Raw genomic sequence first — 16,087 nt, forward strand, 5'->3', positions numbered from 1 at the left:
AGAGAGACAGTATGGTGTGCGGAGGTGATTCCAGGCAGTCCTGAGTTCCTGGAACCCAAGCTGAGGGCAGGATGAAGAGAGCAGGGCAAAGGAATAAAAGCTGTAGTCTGTTCTATAAACCTTCTTAAACCATGACCCACAGAACACTGGGCCAACAGAGATGATTCACGGGAAATGGTTCCAAGAATAAGTACATTTGGGAAAGACTGTGTATATATGTTCTTATTTAGGTATCTTATAATTAACACATTGAATTGTAATAGTTCCCAGAAGTCCTACAGTAAAGAAATCTATTTATTTTTAGACAAATGGTGTTGCCCAAACTTACCAGATCATGAAAGATACCCTTTCTTCCCCCCAAAGAAGGTATTTAATTAACATACTGTGGAACAAACAGTATGTGTAACACATCAGAGTAAATCCTGTATGTGATGGGGAATGACTGAGAGGTCTTCAGCTCACTGCTCTACTGGAAGACTGATATTAGTGGGACATGACTGAGGGCAAGGAGTTAAATAAGCAGATCACTGCTACACTGAGATTCAGGAGGGAGTGAAAGGGAAGGGGGTCTAAAAAGGGGATGACCGATTCAGGATAAAAAGAGGGCACAGCCAAGGACATGTGGCACCTTTAGCTGAGGACTGGATGGCTGATGATGGAGACCACAGCAAGGGACACGAGCAGAGAAAAAGAAGCAGGTTTGGGGCAAGCTCAGTGCTGAAAGGTTGAATCTGTAGAGCTATCCAGTTAAGCAAAGAGGCTGAGGAGAGAGGTTTGGGCAGAATATATAAATGTAAGAACTCTCAACACTTGCCCACCTACAGAGAAATGGTACAGCCACCAGAGTAAATGGAGACTTTCTGAGGAAGCTTCCTTTTGCTGTTTTCCTCATCTACCTTTGAGTAAATCATGCTTGGAGATTTCTGTCTTTTCTAGCACCTGTGGGCCCAGAAGTCTCTGGAAGAGAAGCCTCTTGACAGCTTCTCAGGGATGAGCTCTAGTTTCATCACTCACTCCAGGGTCCCTCTGCAGGGTTTCTGTGTATTGGCAGATACCAGCCTGTGACAAGTCTTTTTCTTTTTCTCCTCCCCATGTTCATTTGATTTTTGGGGACTTTACCTCAAGTTTTATTTTTCTTCTCTTTATTTCCTCTAGAACAATGGTAGCATTCTGGCTAAATTATGAGAAAAAACAGGCAACATAAGAATCAACATGTAAGGAGACTCTGCAGGCATCTCCCATTTCTAATGGGCTCCATCTATAACCAGATCAAACACCTAGGCAGAGATCTCTTGGAGAAAGTGGCAATTAGCTGACGGAGAGGAAACAAATGGATAAAATATTGGTAAGGAGGAAAAGTAATGTAACAAAGTGATGTTTGCTAATCTGGTCTTTATTATTTTTGAAACCAAGTTTCAAATAAATGAGTTTCAGTTCAATAAACTCAAAAGCACAGCCTTTTATGAGCAAAAGCTGGGGGGTCCAGAGATTAGTTCTAGTAAGTATGACTGTGGAAGTAATTTTGAGCTGGATAAAATAACAAATGAAATGTTTTAGTTTTTAATGGGCTATGGCATATACTACTTTAACCTGCTCTGAAGTAGGACAGGCATGACTGTTTCACAAATGTGAAAATTAAGGATCAGAGAAGGGAAGTGAATTATTCAAGATCATGCAGTTGGTTTGCAGGAAAATCTAGACAAACTCATGCATGCTACTTGGAAACCTATTACTCTTTTTACTATGTTATGTTGTGTTTCTCTACTTTATTAATTCTCATTAAAAACAAAGAAGAAATTCTCCACTACATCCAGAAATAATTCTCAGCTCTGGTACAGCCCTTCTTGAAATAATACTCAATTAAAACGAGATTCTAATTTAGTTGAAGTTATATCCCCATGAATTAAGCTTTTGTTTCATCATCTTTGCAGGACTATGCAAAGGTTATAGTCAACACAGGTATGCATAACACAGGGATGTGTCACACTACACACATGTACACATAAATACATACATATCAACTGGCAGATAGTGTCAAAAGGGCAACTTAACACAGTTAGTTCACTAGATACCGTTTTAGTAAAATATTTAGTAAAAGTACAAACTCCTAATTTAATGTGCTCCTTATAGCTTTATCTATATTTTAAATCTATGATACAACACAGTTCGATTCAAAGTTCCTATCCTTTAAGAAGAAATAAAGGAAACAAGAAATTAGCTTTATATTCTTTGAATCGTTAACATTATTTTGCTGAAAGAATATGAAAGAATGACATATTTATTTATAATTCTATTCTTTCAAATCTACTACTACCACTTACTATTAGTAGCATAATATCAAAATCTAAGATTTAAAGGTACTAGCATCAGGCATATTCTGTGAAAATGGGAATAAAGAGCCATCCTTTAACTTTCTGATCTTCTCTAAATTGGGCTTTGACAGGAGCTTGTGCAAAGGCATGTTTAGCTAGGTAGTCACAGAATCAGATCTGAGTTTCACACAAGGAACCCAGAAAATAAGGAGGCTAGACTGACAAGAGACAGACCAGGACCTATTGCATCTGTTCAGTATGTCTGTTTTGCTATGTCTATTTTTTTGTTTGTTTGTTTGTTTTTTTTCAGAGCCGCACCTGCGGCACATGGAAGTTACCAGGCTATGGGTCGAATTGGAGCTCCAGCTGTAGGCCTACACCATAGCCACAGCAACGCAGGATCCTTAACCCACTGAGTGAGGCCAGGGATGGAACCTGTGTCCTCATGGATACTAGAGGGGTGAGTTACCACTGAACCACAATGGGAACTCCCGTTTGCTCATTTTTCTTTTCTCTTCTTTTTAGGGCCGCACCCGCAGCACATGCAGGTTCCTAGGCTAGAGGTCTAATCAGAGCTATAGCTGCCGGCCTTTGCTACAGCAACAGCAACATCAGATCTGAGCTGTGCCTGTGACCTACACCACAGCTCACAGCAACGCTGGATCCTTAACCAACTGAGCCAGGCCAGGGATTGAATCCAAGTCCTCATGGATACTAGTCAGGTTCGTTAACCACTGCGCCACAATGGGAACTCCCTGTTTGCTCATTTCTGATAGTCAGTTAGCACAATGCTCAGCACACAGTTGGGAACAATTTGGACATGCAGTATTGTGAATATCTAATTATATGTGTGTACGTATAAGTATGTGTGTATATGATTATGCAGCAGCCTAAGGAGGTAACGAGGTCTCTGCATGACAATGGTGAGAAAGAGGAAAGGAAGTGAGATGAATCAATACGACTTAGTGACTGATATGACAGGAAGGAAAAAGGGAAGGCTGAGTGTTGGTCTCCTGGAAAATGAGATAGCAGATAATGACGTTAACTGAAGCAGAGAGCAAAAAAGAGCACTTCTGAGATAAGACACATGGGTCTGGTACTGGACATAATGCTTGTAAGGCTACTGTGGGACATTCAGGAGATGTCCAGAAGCAGCTAGAAACAAGGTTATGGAAATGAGTATTACACTCAGGGCTGAAGATGGACGCAGGATTCATTCTACAAGAGACCAGAAGTGTCCTAGACTCACAGCACAGAGGGAGAAACAGATATGCCACCAGATCACCACAACCTCACAGGGGAGGTATAAAGAGACACCAACATTTGTGCTTTGACAAGACTTTGCACTGAGGTGTCATCACAGCTGGCACACAGGATGGAAGAGGAGAGAAACACTGAGAACACTTCAGGTACAGAAAACAGCACTGCCAAAGAACCCCAACTATAGCAAAGTGAATTCAGTTTCGCTGAAGACTGGGAGATTTGTATGAGGTGACCGGAGATGCAGGAGGGGCCAATGGGGGTCAGACTGTGAGGTGAATGACGATGCCGTGCTTACATACATGTGCGCTTTATGCTGTGGGCAATGGGAAGCCAGTTAATCACAGCTGAGATACGTAAGTAGGGAAACTGCTTTTTATTATTTTTAAAGGGACATAAATTTAACAACAAAAGAGAAGGCTCTAGCAGAAAGAAATTAGGAGAAAAAAGAAGTAAAAAACTTGCTGCAACGCTTGAACTGAGAGGTAATGATGAGGGCCCTAAACCAAGGCAGTGACAGAAGGTACAATTTCTGGAATGCAGTCTAAAGAAAGATGGTTAAAATTTGGTGGCTGACAAGTTTCTACTGCAGGGTTGTCAAAGGGAGTAGGGGCTATCATTCCTTCCAGTCTGTGTGAGCGTGAGGCCAGAGCAGGTGCCAGACTCTCCGTTGAGATGGGGGGGCTGGTGGTAGACAGCTGGAGTCCTTGCTAGGAACCGAGTTTCAGGGAAGAGGTGGGAGGGTCATGTTCCCTCCCTGAGTACAGACTGCCTGCCAGAGGGCTGGCCTGCCCCAGAACGCTGGCGGTCCAGCTGAGGTCACTGCTGCATCTGCACTTATTTCAGCTCAATCTCTTGCCCTGCCTGATTTTGCTTCCCTCTCGCACCTCTAGGTACTGTTCCTGACAGCCCTCAACAACAAACCTCTTGCACACAACCCCAGAGTCAGCTCCTGGGGAAGCAAATCTATGACAGGTGTCCGAGGTCATTTAGGTAATGATGCCCAGGAGGTCAATAGACATAATACCGCTAGACAGAATTTGAGGAAGACTGGCATGTGGAAGACCACTGAAAGCACAGAAACAGACAGGACCACACTGACCAAAAAGTGACCAGAGAATTAATTCCTAGAGAACAGTGATGGTTAAGGGGTAGGCACTAGAGTTATTGAAAGACAGAAAAAGATTAGTGAGCGAGGCATGAGAACCAGAAGAGTGCAGCATCACAAGAGACCAGGGAGGGGAGAACTTCATGGAGAACAAGATGGTCACAGCATCAAATATGACCAAGATCAAGATGGAAGAAAAAGGAGAAAAAGTCGATGAATCAGGCAATTTGGAGCTCACCGATGACTTTGGCCAGTGCACGTAAGGGTGAAGGGATGAGCAGAACGTGAGAGAGGAAATATCAGGCACAGACCACTCACCAAGGGTGTGGCAGTGACAGAGAGGGTGAGCTTGACATCTGGCACAAGCAAGGGGTAACTTTTCTCCCCAAGGTGAAGGAAATCCAAGTATTTTCAGGGTGGGTGGATAAAGTCCAGTGGAGAGAGGAAATTAAAAAACATACTAACAAAAAGTATTTTAATAGATGAAGGTTCCAGAGGGAACTGGGATCAAAAGCACATGTAAAAGAATTATCCTTCAGGAGTTCCCGTCGTGGCGCAGTGGTTAACAAATCTGACTAGGAACCATGAGGTTGTGGGTTCAATCCCTGGCCTTGCTCAGTGGGTTAAGGATCCAGTGTTGCTGTGAGCTGTGGTGTAGGTCACAGACATGGCTCGGATTCCGAGTTGCTGTGGTTCTGGTGTAGGCCAGTGGCCACAGCTCCGATTAGACCCCTAGCTTGGGAACCTCCATATGCTGCAGGAGTGGTCCTAGAAAGGCAAAAAGACAAAGGAAAAAAAAAATCCTTCAGAGACATAAAAGCGTAACTCCTTAGGGGTGAAAGAAAAAGCAGGTAACAAAAAAAAAAAAAAAAAATACTATTGACCAGTGCTGGTCAGTAAGGCATCCATGGGGTCACACACGGCTACTGAGCATTCACTGATACCGGGCTGGTCTCAACCGAGAGGTTCTCTAAGCCCATGGACTTCAAATGCTAAGTACCAAAGAAAAAAACAAGGCTCCACAGAATATCTCCATAATTTGTCTGTACTGACCTATGGATAGATATACTGGGTTGAATATTAAAATTAATTTAAAATATGCATGTGACTTGCATTACATTCCCATGGAAGAAAGCTGCAGACGTGCATCAAGTGATGTTACTTACTGTGGGGATGCAGATCTTGCTTAAAGGGTTTCCATCCAAGAGATATGATCCATTAAATGTCACATATTCATCATAATACTGAGGTGCTTGAGGGATAACACTACACAACAATTTGCGTTTTTCTTCAATTTTTTTTCTTATGTGCAAGTATTCAAAATATGGATTTGCTCTCTCTGAACTGTACGGCTGGATCTCATCTAGTTTCAGAGAGTCCACAATGGCTGCCAGAGACTGCTGCGTTTTCTCTTTCGCTTGCAGTAAAGAGGGACTGACTTGCACAGGCTGAGGTACACGTGACACCTTCCTTTTCCGTGGATGGTGAATCTGAGGATCATCCTCTTCAGTCAACCTTATTCTTCCTCGAGGTGATGAAGACTCGCTGTCTTTGTCTGGTAACAGTGGACAGCTGGCCAGAATCTGTTTGCTTTGATTTGCTACTGTATTTGCTTTATTTCTCGTCATTCTTTGAGGGATCTGGTTTTCAGTTTTATCATCTTCAGCACTTTCTTCTAATTCTACTTTAACTAAGTGACCATATTTATGCATTTCTGGTTGAGCTGATGGTTGCGAATGGTTTTCCAGACTTGATAAAGTGCTTTGTTGAGATTCTTCATCTTCGATGGAAAGCAAACACTTTAAACTTTCAGAACAGTGTTTTGGATTATCCTGTTCATGTAGGTTTCCTTTGGGCACCCCTGCATTTATTTCACATAAATCAGAGTCACATTTAACATGCAGATGGGTCAAAACCACGCTCTCTAGTTTTTCTTTTTCATGTGAAATAACCTGAATATCAGAAGTGCTATTTTCAACCTCATGGCTACTGGAAGACTTATACAAGAGTTTGCTAAGTGCATAATGTGTATTTGGCTGAGAAGAGGCATCACTTCCATTAAAGTCTTTTTCTAATGGTAAAACAGGCAGGCTATTAGCTTTCTCAAAATTTGGTGCTGCTTCTTGGACAGTGCTTTCAGAGTACACAGGGGTAAAGGCATCTGTCTTTTGAACATCTGCTAGGACAAAAGTATTCTCCCTATCTTTTGTAGATTCATTATCAGTATCTAAAACAGCATTGATCATTTGAATTGCATTTTTCTGTTGTAAAATACCTGGCTCTTGACTGGTGACATATGACAAAGACATATGTTTAGAAATAGATTCAGCATCTGAAAGTGATTGGCTGTGAGAAGAGCAAGGCTGCTGTGAAGGCAGAAAAGACGCTGCATCCTGAGCACAAGTGTTTCCTGGCAATTCAGTCTGGTGCAAAGGTAAAAAATCGATATTCTGTTCTTTCAATATTTTGTTTTCAGAATTACAAAAACCCTGGACAGAAGAATCTTGATCAGGTGTACAAGAATTTGAGCAGATAAAGTCACTAGTGCTTAATGGCCCCAGCCTATCAACAGGTATCTCCCATGCCTTATTTTGGATCACACCAACCTGATTAGATGGCTCTAAATGTATAGGACTGTCCACCAAGGTCACCACTGGAGCAGAACTCTTGATAACATTTATATCAGCAGAAGTATATTTGCTGTTTACAGACATAGCTGGAGAGGCTGCAAAACTGGAATGTATGTTGGATGCACTTGAAAGTTCTCTTTCAGGCACATTTGAGGAAGCCTCAGGTCTGGGAGAAGCACAAACCTCTCTTGGCAAGGCTAAGCCATCTTGATTGCTTTCTTCTGATGTTGCTTGGAATTGTTTTGTATGTTCACAAATGGCAGAGGGCATGCTACATCTTCGAACTTCTACAGTTGGTCTCCCCTCACTTAGAACTAGTTTCACATCTTCTACAGAAGCTGACCGGATATGGGATGCTGGAAGTCTGCTTGTATATGATGCTTTAATCCGCTCAGGTAGTTCTGCCAGGCTATCCAACTCTCTCTCATGAAGGGCAGGAGATTTGGCAACTGGCAAAAACGGTGACTGGGAAAAGGACATTTGGGAATCTGAACCCTCTAACATAAAGTCTGAGTCATATTCAACTGGAGGCCTTGGGGTTGTCACCGTAGTGTGGCAGGAATCTTCTGAGCTAGCCACAGAAATCATGGACACAGACCGGGAGCTGAGACCCAGCTTTTCACTTTCGGATCTAGGAGATCTATTTAAGCTGTTTTCTGAAACAAAGGAGGACTTCCCTAAACTCACTGGATTTTTGGTGTCAACAGATTGTGATCTGTTGCTTATAGCATCTTTAGATTGTTTCTCCTTGGTATAAGCATCAGTCAACTCTGAACTTTTTGATCTAGTAAGCTCTTTATTTTTGAACTCAGCTAGCGAATGCTTTGTTTTTTCTTTATCTTTTACTTTAAGTTCTAAACAGTTACGATTTCTCAACCGTTCTTTTTCTTTTTGTTTAATTTTTTCCTTGTGTTTTCTATGCCACTGCTCTATTTCTAGGTCTTTAAGGCTTAGCATCCGTTCAAAGCTGGTCTGCATTAAGTCGTCATTCACTAGCCTCTTTTCTTTGGGTCGAGTATCTTTTGATGCTGGTGATGACTTAGGTTTAGGCTTTTCTACTTCCAGTTTTAGTTTGAGTGAACTGTTTAGTTGAATTTTATCCTTATGTTTGTCTCGTTCTTTGTATCTGTCTATATCTTTCTTATCTTTTTCTTTTCCATCAGGAGTTTTCAAAGGCTCATCTTTTGTCTTTTCTTTAAGGTATAAGGTTTTTTCATGTTGTGCTTTATTACTGTCTGCTATACTTGACTTCCTCTCTTCCTGGAAGTGTTTGGAGTTAGTTATATTTACACTATCTCTAGATTTTTCCTTCTTATCTACCTCCCTATCCTTTTCTTTACTTTTGCTTTTTTCTGATCTAGCAAAGTCACCACTATCTGATTGTTTGGTTTTTTTTTCCACTGAGTGCTTCTCTTTGCTCTCTGCTAGATGTCTCTCTTTTTCAGGTTTTTCTTTGTCATGCTTCCTATCCATCTTTTCTCTACTTTTATCTCTGTCATCAGTTTTTTTAATGGTAGTAAAGTTTTTTACCTTCTCACTTTCTTTATGGCATTTTTCTGTGTGATGTGAATATAGCTTGTCTTTTTCTTTTATTCTGTCAATACATTCACTAAGATCTAATCTGTCTTTCTCTGACTTATGCTCATGTTTTATCTTCTTCTCTTTTTCAGAATTTTTTCTTTCAGCCTTCTCAATGTCCTTTTCTTTAGTTTGAAATCGTTTCTCAAATTTCTCCTTACTTTCTTTTATATGTTTTTCAATTTCTATTTCCTTTTCCACTGAATGAAACCCTACAGATTCTTCACTAGCACTTATACCTAAAGAACTGAATTCTGTTTCTTTATCTGTAGGTATATTCTCTCTCTCATCTTTTAAATCTTTTATTTTTTCCTCCTTAAAAGATTTCTCACTTTCCTTTTTAACCTTTTCTCGTTCTTCTTTAAAGTTCCTCTCTTTTGAGACATGCTTTTCCTTAGTTGATTTATCATCTTTTATGCTTTTTTCCAACTTTGATTTTTTTTCTAATGTTAGGGACTCATGTTCCATATTTAAAAACAGATCTTCAGTTTCATCACTTTTGAAAAAATTCTCTTTCCAAAATTCTCTATCAAATTCCACACTCCGCTGCAGCTCTTTAGCACCATCCCTATTTTTGTATTTTTCCTTTTCGCCTTCAATTTCTTTTTTATGCTTTTCTTTTTCCCTCTCTTTATGTTTCAATTTATGCTTTTTTAATGTTTTACCCTCTTTATCCATTTTTTTCAACGTGCAATCTGAATTTTCAAATGTTGGACTGTGATCTTCATCCTTTACTTTGGCATTTGACTTTTCACCAAATTCTAAGTGAAAATCTTTCTGATGTTTGTTTTTATCCTTATGCTTACAAGACTTTACACTTGAACTTTCTGGCAAGAATTCAGATTCTGTATTATCATACCGAACAAGATCAGGCTGTAATGACATTTCAGAACTGCCTGGTGATAAACATGTCTTAGAATGTTCTTGTTTTAGTGGTGTTGACTGCTTTTCACTGAGTCCACAGCAATGTTTGGGAGATTTACCAGTGGAAATATGAAATAAATGTAACGAAGTATCATCCTTGGGGCTAAAAGATTTCCTGAAATTCCCCTCCTCCCGGGCCTTTTCTGAACAATCTACTGCAGTATTAACTGTCAAGTTTGTTACTCTGGTATTTTCTTTGCCCTCTTTTTCTTGCTTCAGCTCTTGGTTCTCTTTATTTTTGTTCTGGTTCTTTAATTTTCTCTTAACTTTGCCTTTCTGTTTGTGTTCACTTGAAATGCCATATTCTTTTTTGGTCTGTATATCAGAATTTGATGTTTCAGGAACAGAACTTGGAGTAGAACACTTTTTGTTCTGAAGAATTTCTTCATCTGAACTTTCAGAACTTGAATACAAAACCCTAGATGGCTTTTGTTTTTTACTTTTGAATGATTTAGGATAGAAAGCTTTTTCTTGTTTTGCAAATAAACTATTCTTTTCTACTTCAGATTCATTCTCTTTTCGTAGCTCTTTCCTAAGAATATGCCTATCATCAATCATTTTATTTATTTCTTCATCATCATCATCTTTGAACTCATACTCATCAAGGGCAGATGGAAGAGGTGCTTTACTGGGAACTATTTGTTTACTTTCACAGATAAGAGAGTCTTTCTCTGTCTCGGAGTCAATATTTTCATCAACACTGGAAGGATTTACAGACCGAGCCTCTTCAGAATCTAGAATAAGAAGAGAAAATCTGTTAGTTAAAGACAGCTGTCAGAAAAATAAGATTGAGAGAAAAATATAGCACGTACAGCAAATATTTCAAACAATTCAGAAAAAACATTTCAGATTTGTATGCAAATAATGCAATAGAAATATCTAAGAACTCTGCTACCACTTTGTGGAAAAGCTTTATAGAGAATCTCTGCAGGATGATTCTCTTGACCTTTTAAAAAGCATACAATATACTGAATTCATGATACTTATAATAAAAACAATCTAATATTTAATTTATTATTTTTTTTTTTTGCCATTTCTTGGGCTGCTTCCACGGCATATGGATATTCCCAGGCTAGGGGTCGGATCGGAGCTGTAGCCTCTGGCCTACGCCAGAGCCACAGCAACGCGGGATCTGAGCCGCGTCTGCAACCTACACCACAGCTCACGGCAATGCCAGATCCTTAACCCACTGAGCAAGGGCAGGGACCGAACCCGCAACCTCATGGTTCCTAGTCGGATTCGTTAACCACTGCGCCACGACGGGAACTCCTAATCTAATATTAAAATGTATGTATAATACAATGAAGAGGCTCATAACTCAGGAGACTAGATTCAGGGGAAACATTGGCTACTAATGTTGCATAAAATTTTACATCTATGTACTTTTTTCCTAGAGAGAGAATACTTATGTAAAATTCTTCAAAGCAAAAAAAAGGTTAAGAATCACTAATTTGAAGGATTAAGTAAACATCACAGATTGTTTCATATATTTCAGATTTTTTAATTTTATTTTTTGTCTTTTGAGGGCCACACTTATGGCACGTGCAAGTTCCCAGGCTAGGTGTCAAATCCCAGCTGTGGGAGTTCCCGTTGTGGCGCAGTGGTTAACGAATCCGACTAGGAACCATGAGGTTGTGGGTTCGATCCCTGCCCTTGCTCAGTGGGTTAACGATCCGGCGTTGCCGTGAGCTGTGGTGTAGGTTGCAGACGCGGCTCAGATCCCGTGTTGCTGTGGCTCTGGCGTAGGCCGGTGGCTACAGCTCCGATCCGACCCCTGGCCTGGGAACCTCCATATGCCGCGGGTGCAGCCCAAGAAATAGCAACAACAATAACAACAACAAAAAAAAGACACACACACACAAAAAAATCCCAGCTGTGGCTGCTGGTCTACATCACAGCCACAGCAATGCAGGATCCAAGCCTTGTCTGTGACCTACCCTGCAGCTCATGGCAATGCAGATGCTTAACTCACTGAGTGAGGCCAGGGATGGAACCCTTGTCCTCGTGGACACTAGCTGGGTTTGTTACTGCTGAGCCATGATGGGAACTCCCAGAATTTTTCATTAGTGAAAGCATAAAGAATCAAATGATTCCCATAAAGAACAAAAGTTGAATAAAGGTAAACGGTTTTTTTTTGGCTGTACCCATAGCAGTAGGAAGTTCCTGGGCTAGGGACTGAACCTGAGCCAGAGCAGTGAGAATGAGTCACAGCAGTAACAATGCCAAGTCCTTAACCACTTGGCCACCAGGGAGCATCTAAGGTGAATGGTTTTGACTATATAAGAGGTATGACATATATAGATATATATCTATATATCCCCAAATTACATAACCAAGATTATAACAGATATACTGACTGGATATATAATTTGAAAAAAAGCTATTCATTCTTTAGCTTTTTATTTATAAACTTGATACTAATTATATTTTAGTACAATGGAGAAAATAATGGGCTCAATTCATATGTACTTTAAAGGACATTAACATTTAAGTACACAATAATGTAATTACGTCTAAGTTGTTGTATAAATATAGCCAAAGCACTGCTATTTCATTATATAATGTCTACTTCATTATATAATTTTTAAGAAAAAAAAAATTTTTTCTTCCTAGATGGGCATTTTTTTCTTCACTGAAACATATGTTGTATACATATGTATATAACTGAAAAGAAAACCCAGGCCTCTAAAAAAGAAAGAAAGAGAACTCTGACCAAGGTAGGAAAAAACCAAACTCACTATAAAAAAAGGCAACCAAACACTTTTTTGTTTAAATATTTAAAGTTATAAATTTATTTTAATACATTAAACTTCCTCTAAAGTAATCTAGCTCTCCGATATTCTCTCCATGTGAAATTCAAGTTCCCTGCCCCTCTCTGCATACTGATTCTCAGCACTGGCAGCAGCAACCCTGTGTTGCTCTTGAGACGCTGGGGAGCCTGTGATCTCAGCAAAGGTACCGCACCTCTGATGCAGCCTCTCTGGCAGACCAGGCTGAATCCTAAAGCCTTTTGATCTATTAAGATGGCCTTGTCATGCTAGTGCAGCAGTAACTAAGAAAACGTTTGCTCTTTCCTTCCTTCCTCTCTCTCTTTTTAGGGCTAGGAGTCAAATTGGAGCTGTAGCTGCTGGCCTATGCCATAGCCAGAGCAACACCAGATCTGAGCCACATCTGTGACCTACACCGAAGCTCTCAGCAACACTGGTTCCTTTAACCCAATCTTTTTAGTTCTTTAGTATCTAGTTACTAAGTTTGAACTTGTATTTAAAACATTTCATTAAATTATTTCTGATAAAAAGCTCTTTAAAAATTTTTGTTTATTATCTCAATTTTATCTGGGAAACTAGAAAGGCAAGTGAGAAAGAAGTTAAAGATCATTAAAACAAAATTTTCTTTAAAGCATTTTCCTTCTCCGTGAAAATGTGCTATATAACAAAATGAAGCGTAACTGATTAAATAACACAAATACATTTGAAAGTTGTTCTTGTACACCACAGGTGCTCTCAGATATTTGCAAGTAACACTAGTGACATTTAAAAAATAGCTAAATGTTATTTGAAATCAGTATTATCCTTAGGCTTGACTTTCCCCTGCTGAGGCTACTGTAAATTTCCCTCTTACCTTGTATAGTATCCAGAATGAACAAGATGTGACCAATGCAGGGAGACGACAGTATGTATATATAGAAAATCCTTCCTCCTTCAAAATCTCTCCAAAATAGCCAGCATACATTTGACAAAGCAACTACATTTCACATGCCCAACTAATAAGAAAGTCAACAGGAGTTCCCATAGTAGTTCAGTGGGTTATGAAACCAACTAGTATCCATGAGTATTCAGGTTCAAACCCTGGCCTCGCTCAGTGGGTTAAGGATCTAGCATTGCGGTGAGCTATAGTGTAGGTTACAGATGCGGCTTGCATCCTACAATGCTATGGCTGTGGTGTAGGCTGGCAGATGCAGCTCCAATTCAACCCCCAGCCTGGGAACTTCCATATGCCGTAGGTGCGGCAAAAAGAAAAAAAAAAAGCCAATAGATGCTGGGCTTTTAAAATGGTCTGAATTATATTAATGATGTTATCTTCAGGAAACCTGTTTTAACAATATCACATATATTTTAAGAGTGGGTGATGATAATACAAAACTAAATATACCATGACCCTAAACTTAAAGAACTTACAGTCAAGTTTACTTTTCCTGATATTCAACTGCCTAACTTGGAACTTCTTGGACTCCTTTCAACCACCCTAATTCAGGACTGAAAATACTCAACTCATTACTTTTTTTTTTTTCCCCCCCACGACAGCTTCCTTCCGCTTGCTGCTTTAAAGCCAGCATTTCCCACCTCTGTAGCATAACAACAACCCACTTATTCAAACTAAGAACTTCAGGGTCATTTTCAAATTTCTCAATTCCTCAACTCCCAAATTCACCTCTTCAAGTTTTGTGCTTGCTCTCTGGACTGCCTCTTAAGTCCATCTTCTCTTGACTCCATTACCACTGCCCCAACTCAGGTTCTCATTTTTTGCCTAGATCAGGTATCATTTTAAACCACAACGTGGCCAGAATCACAGGTCGTGCTATATTTCTTCTCATGAGTGCTCCCGCCTCTGATGATGACGGTCTAAGACTTTTCAAAATCTAAAACACCATCTCTAGCACTACCATTTATTAAACAGCAATTATTGTTCCCATTTAAAAGACATGTAAACAGAGTCAGAACCAGTAAGAAGCTTGTCCAAGGCCACCTCGCTATTAGGGGCTGGAGCCCAGGGTGCTTTCGTCTGCCTCCATGGGTGTTCTGCATTGCCTCCATCTCTCATGCCCTCCTGCTATACACATTCGCCATACCGGAACACTACTTCCTATTCCCAAAACTTCTTTGCAGTTTATGTAGATTTTGATCAGTTACTTTTTAAATTGTAGTTGATTTACAATATTGCACGAGTTTCAGGTGCAGCAAACTGATTCAGTCATATACAAATGTGTGTGTGTGTGTATATATATATTCTTCTTTATATTCTTTTCTATCACAGTTCATCACGGGACACTTAACATAATTGCCTCTGCTATACAGTAGGTCCTTGTTGGTTATCTATTTATATATAGCAGTGTGCATATGTTAATCCCAAACTCCTAATTTATCCTCCCCCACTTCCCCTTTGGTATCTGTAAGTTTGTTTTCTATGTCTGTGAGTCTGTTCATCTCTGTAGATAAGTTCATCTGTATGAATTTTTTAGATTCCACATATTAAGTGATATCATAAAATATTTATCTGATCAGTTGCTCTTCATTACTTTCCACTTACTTAACTAGGAGATATTTTAAATTAGCAGTCAGGGAGAGGTGTAGTTCAAGAACTTATATTTTAGGAAGGGTAATCTGCTGTGGGCAGGAAGCTGGGTAGGGACTTGTCTTGAGGCAAGTTTACATTGGTATTTACTTACGTCATATGTTTATTTGAAATGATCTGAAAGGAAGTTAACCTCATTTACCTTCGGGGAACATCACTTGTTTGAGATCATCCCAAAGATGTATGAATTTTATCACTGCTATTTTGATCATTAGGATGTGGAAGGTCAAAGACTGTCTGTTTCCCAGAAAAGACAAGTGGCAAAGGAAAGGTTATCTATTCTACAACATCCCCAATGCATTCCACCTATTCTAGATGAGTAAGTACTTAGACACACACACACACACACACACAATTCAGCTTGTAAACTTATGTTACCACTTTAATTTTTTTCTGTCTTGTCTTTTTAGAGCTGCACCCACGGCACATGGAAGTTCCCAGGCTAAGGGTCCAATTGGAGCTGTAGCCGCTGGCCTACGTCAGAGCCACAGCAATGTGGGATCTGAGCCGCATCTGTGACCTACACCACAGGCCATGGCAAGGTTGGATCCTTAACCCACTGAGGGAGGCCAGGGATCAAACCCAAGTCCTTGCGGATGCTAGTCGGGTTCACTAACCACTGAGCCACGATGGGAACTTCTGTTTGTACCTTATTAATAGCACCTGCCTACATTACAGCATTCAGAGAATGAAAGACTTAGGTATTGTCTATCTGTGGGATGGCTGGGATGGTAGTGTGCTTAATGAAGAAAAAAAAGGCCTATTTATGGAATTTGGGCATCCTTTGTGAGAAGGTAACCTCTAGTGAGGGAGCTGTAATTTTCTGTTTTTCACGTTATTCAACAGATACTTCAAATATAAGTGTGTGACTTATACTTAGGGACTTTCATAATACCTAGCACATGTAGATGCTTACTAAATGT

At 40.0% G+C, this 16,087-nt stretch overlaps 1 protein-coding gene across 6 annotated transcripts in view; it reads right to left on the reverse strand.

Moving 5' to 3' along the window:
* Positions 1 to 16,087, reverse strand: part of ANKRD12 (ankyrin repeat domain 12) — a 117,500-nt gene that overhangs the window by 11,254 nt on the left and 90,159 nt on the right. For 4 of the 6 annotated variants that reach the window (XM_084964051.1, XM_021096065.2, XM_021096064.2 and 1 more), the window contains one exon: positions 5,847 to 10,546. In XM_084964051.1, the coding sequence (XP_084820177.1) occupies positions 5,847 to 10,546 (4,700 nt within the window). Of the gene's footprint in view, positions 1 to 5,846; positions 10,547 to 16,087 lie in introns of those variants that run through there. The other 2 variants (XR_014807537.1, XR_014807536.1) reach the window with 1 other exon arrangement.

Source organism: Sus scrofa, chromosome 6 (genome assembly GCF_054392235.1).
Source record: "Sus scrofa isolate SSC_HxYL_T2T_F1_AM1 chromosome 6, Sscrofa_HxYL_maternal_Yorkshire_Landrace_v2.0, whole genome shotgun sequence".
NCBI classification, from domain to species: Eukaryota; Metazoa; Chordata; class Mammalia; order Artiodactyla; family Suidae; genus Sus; species Sus scrofa.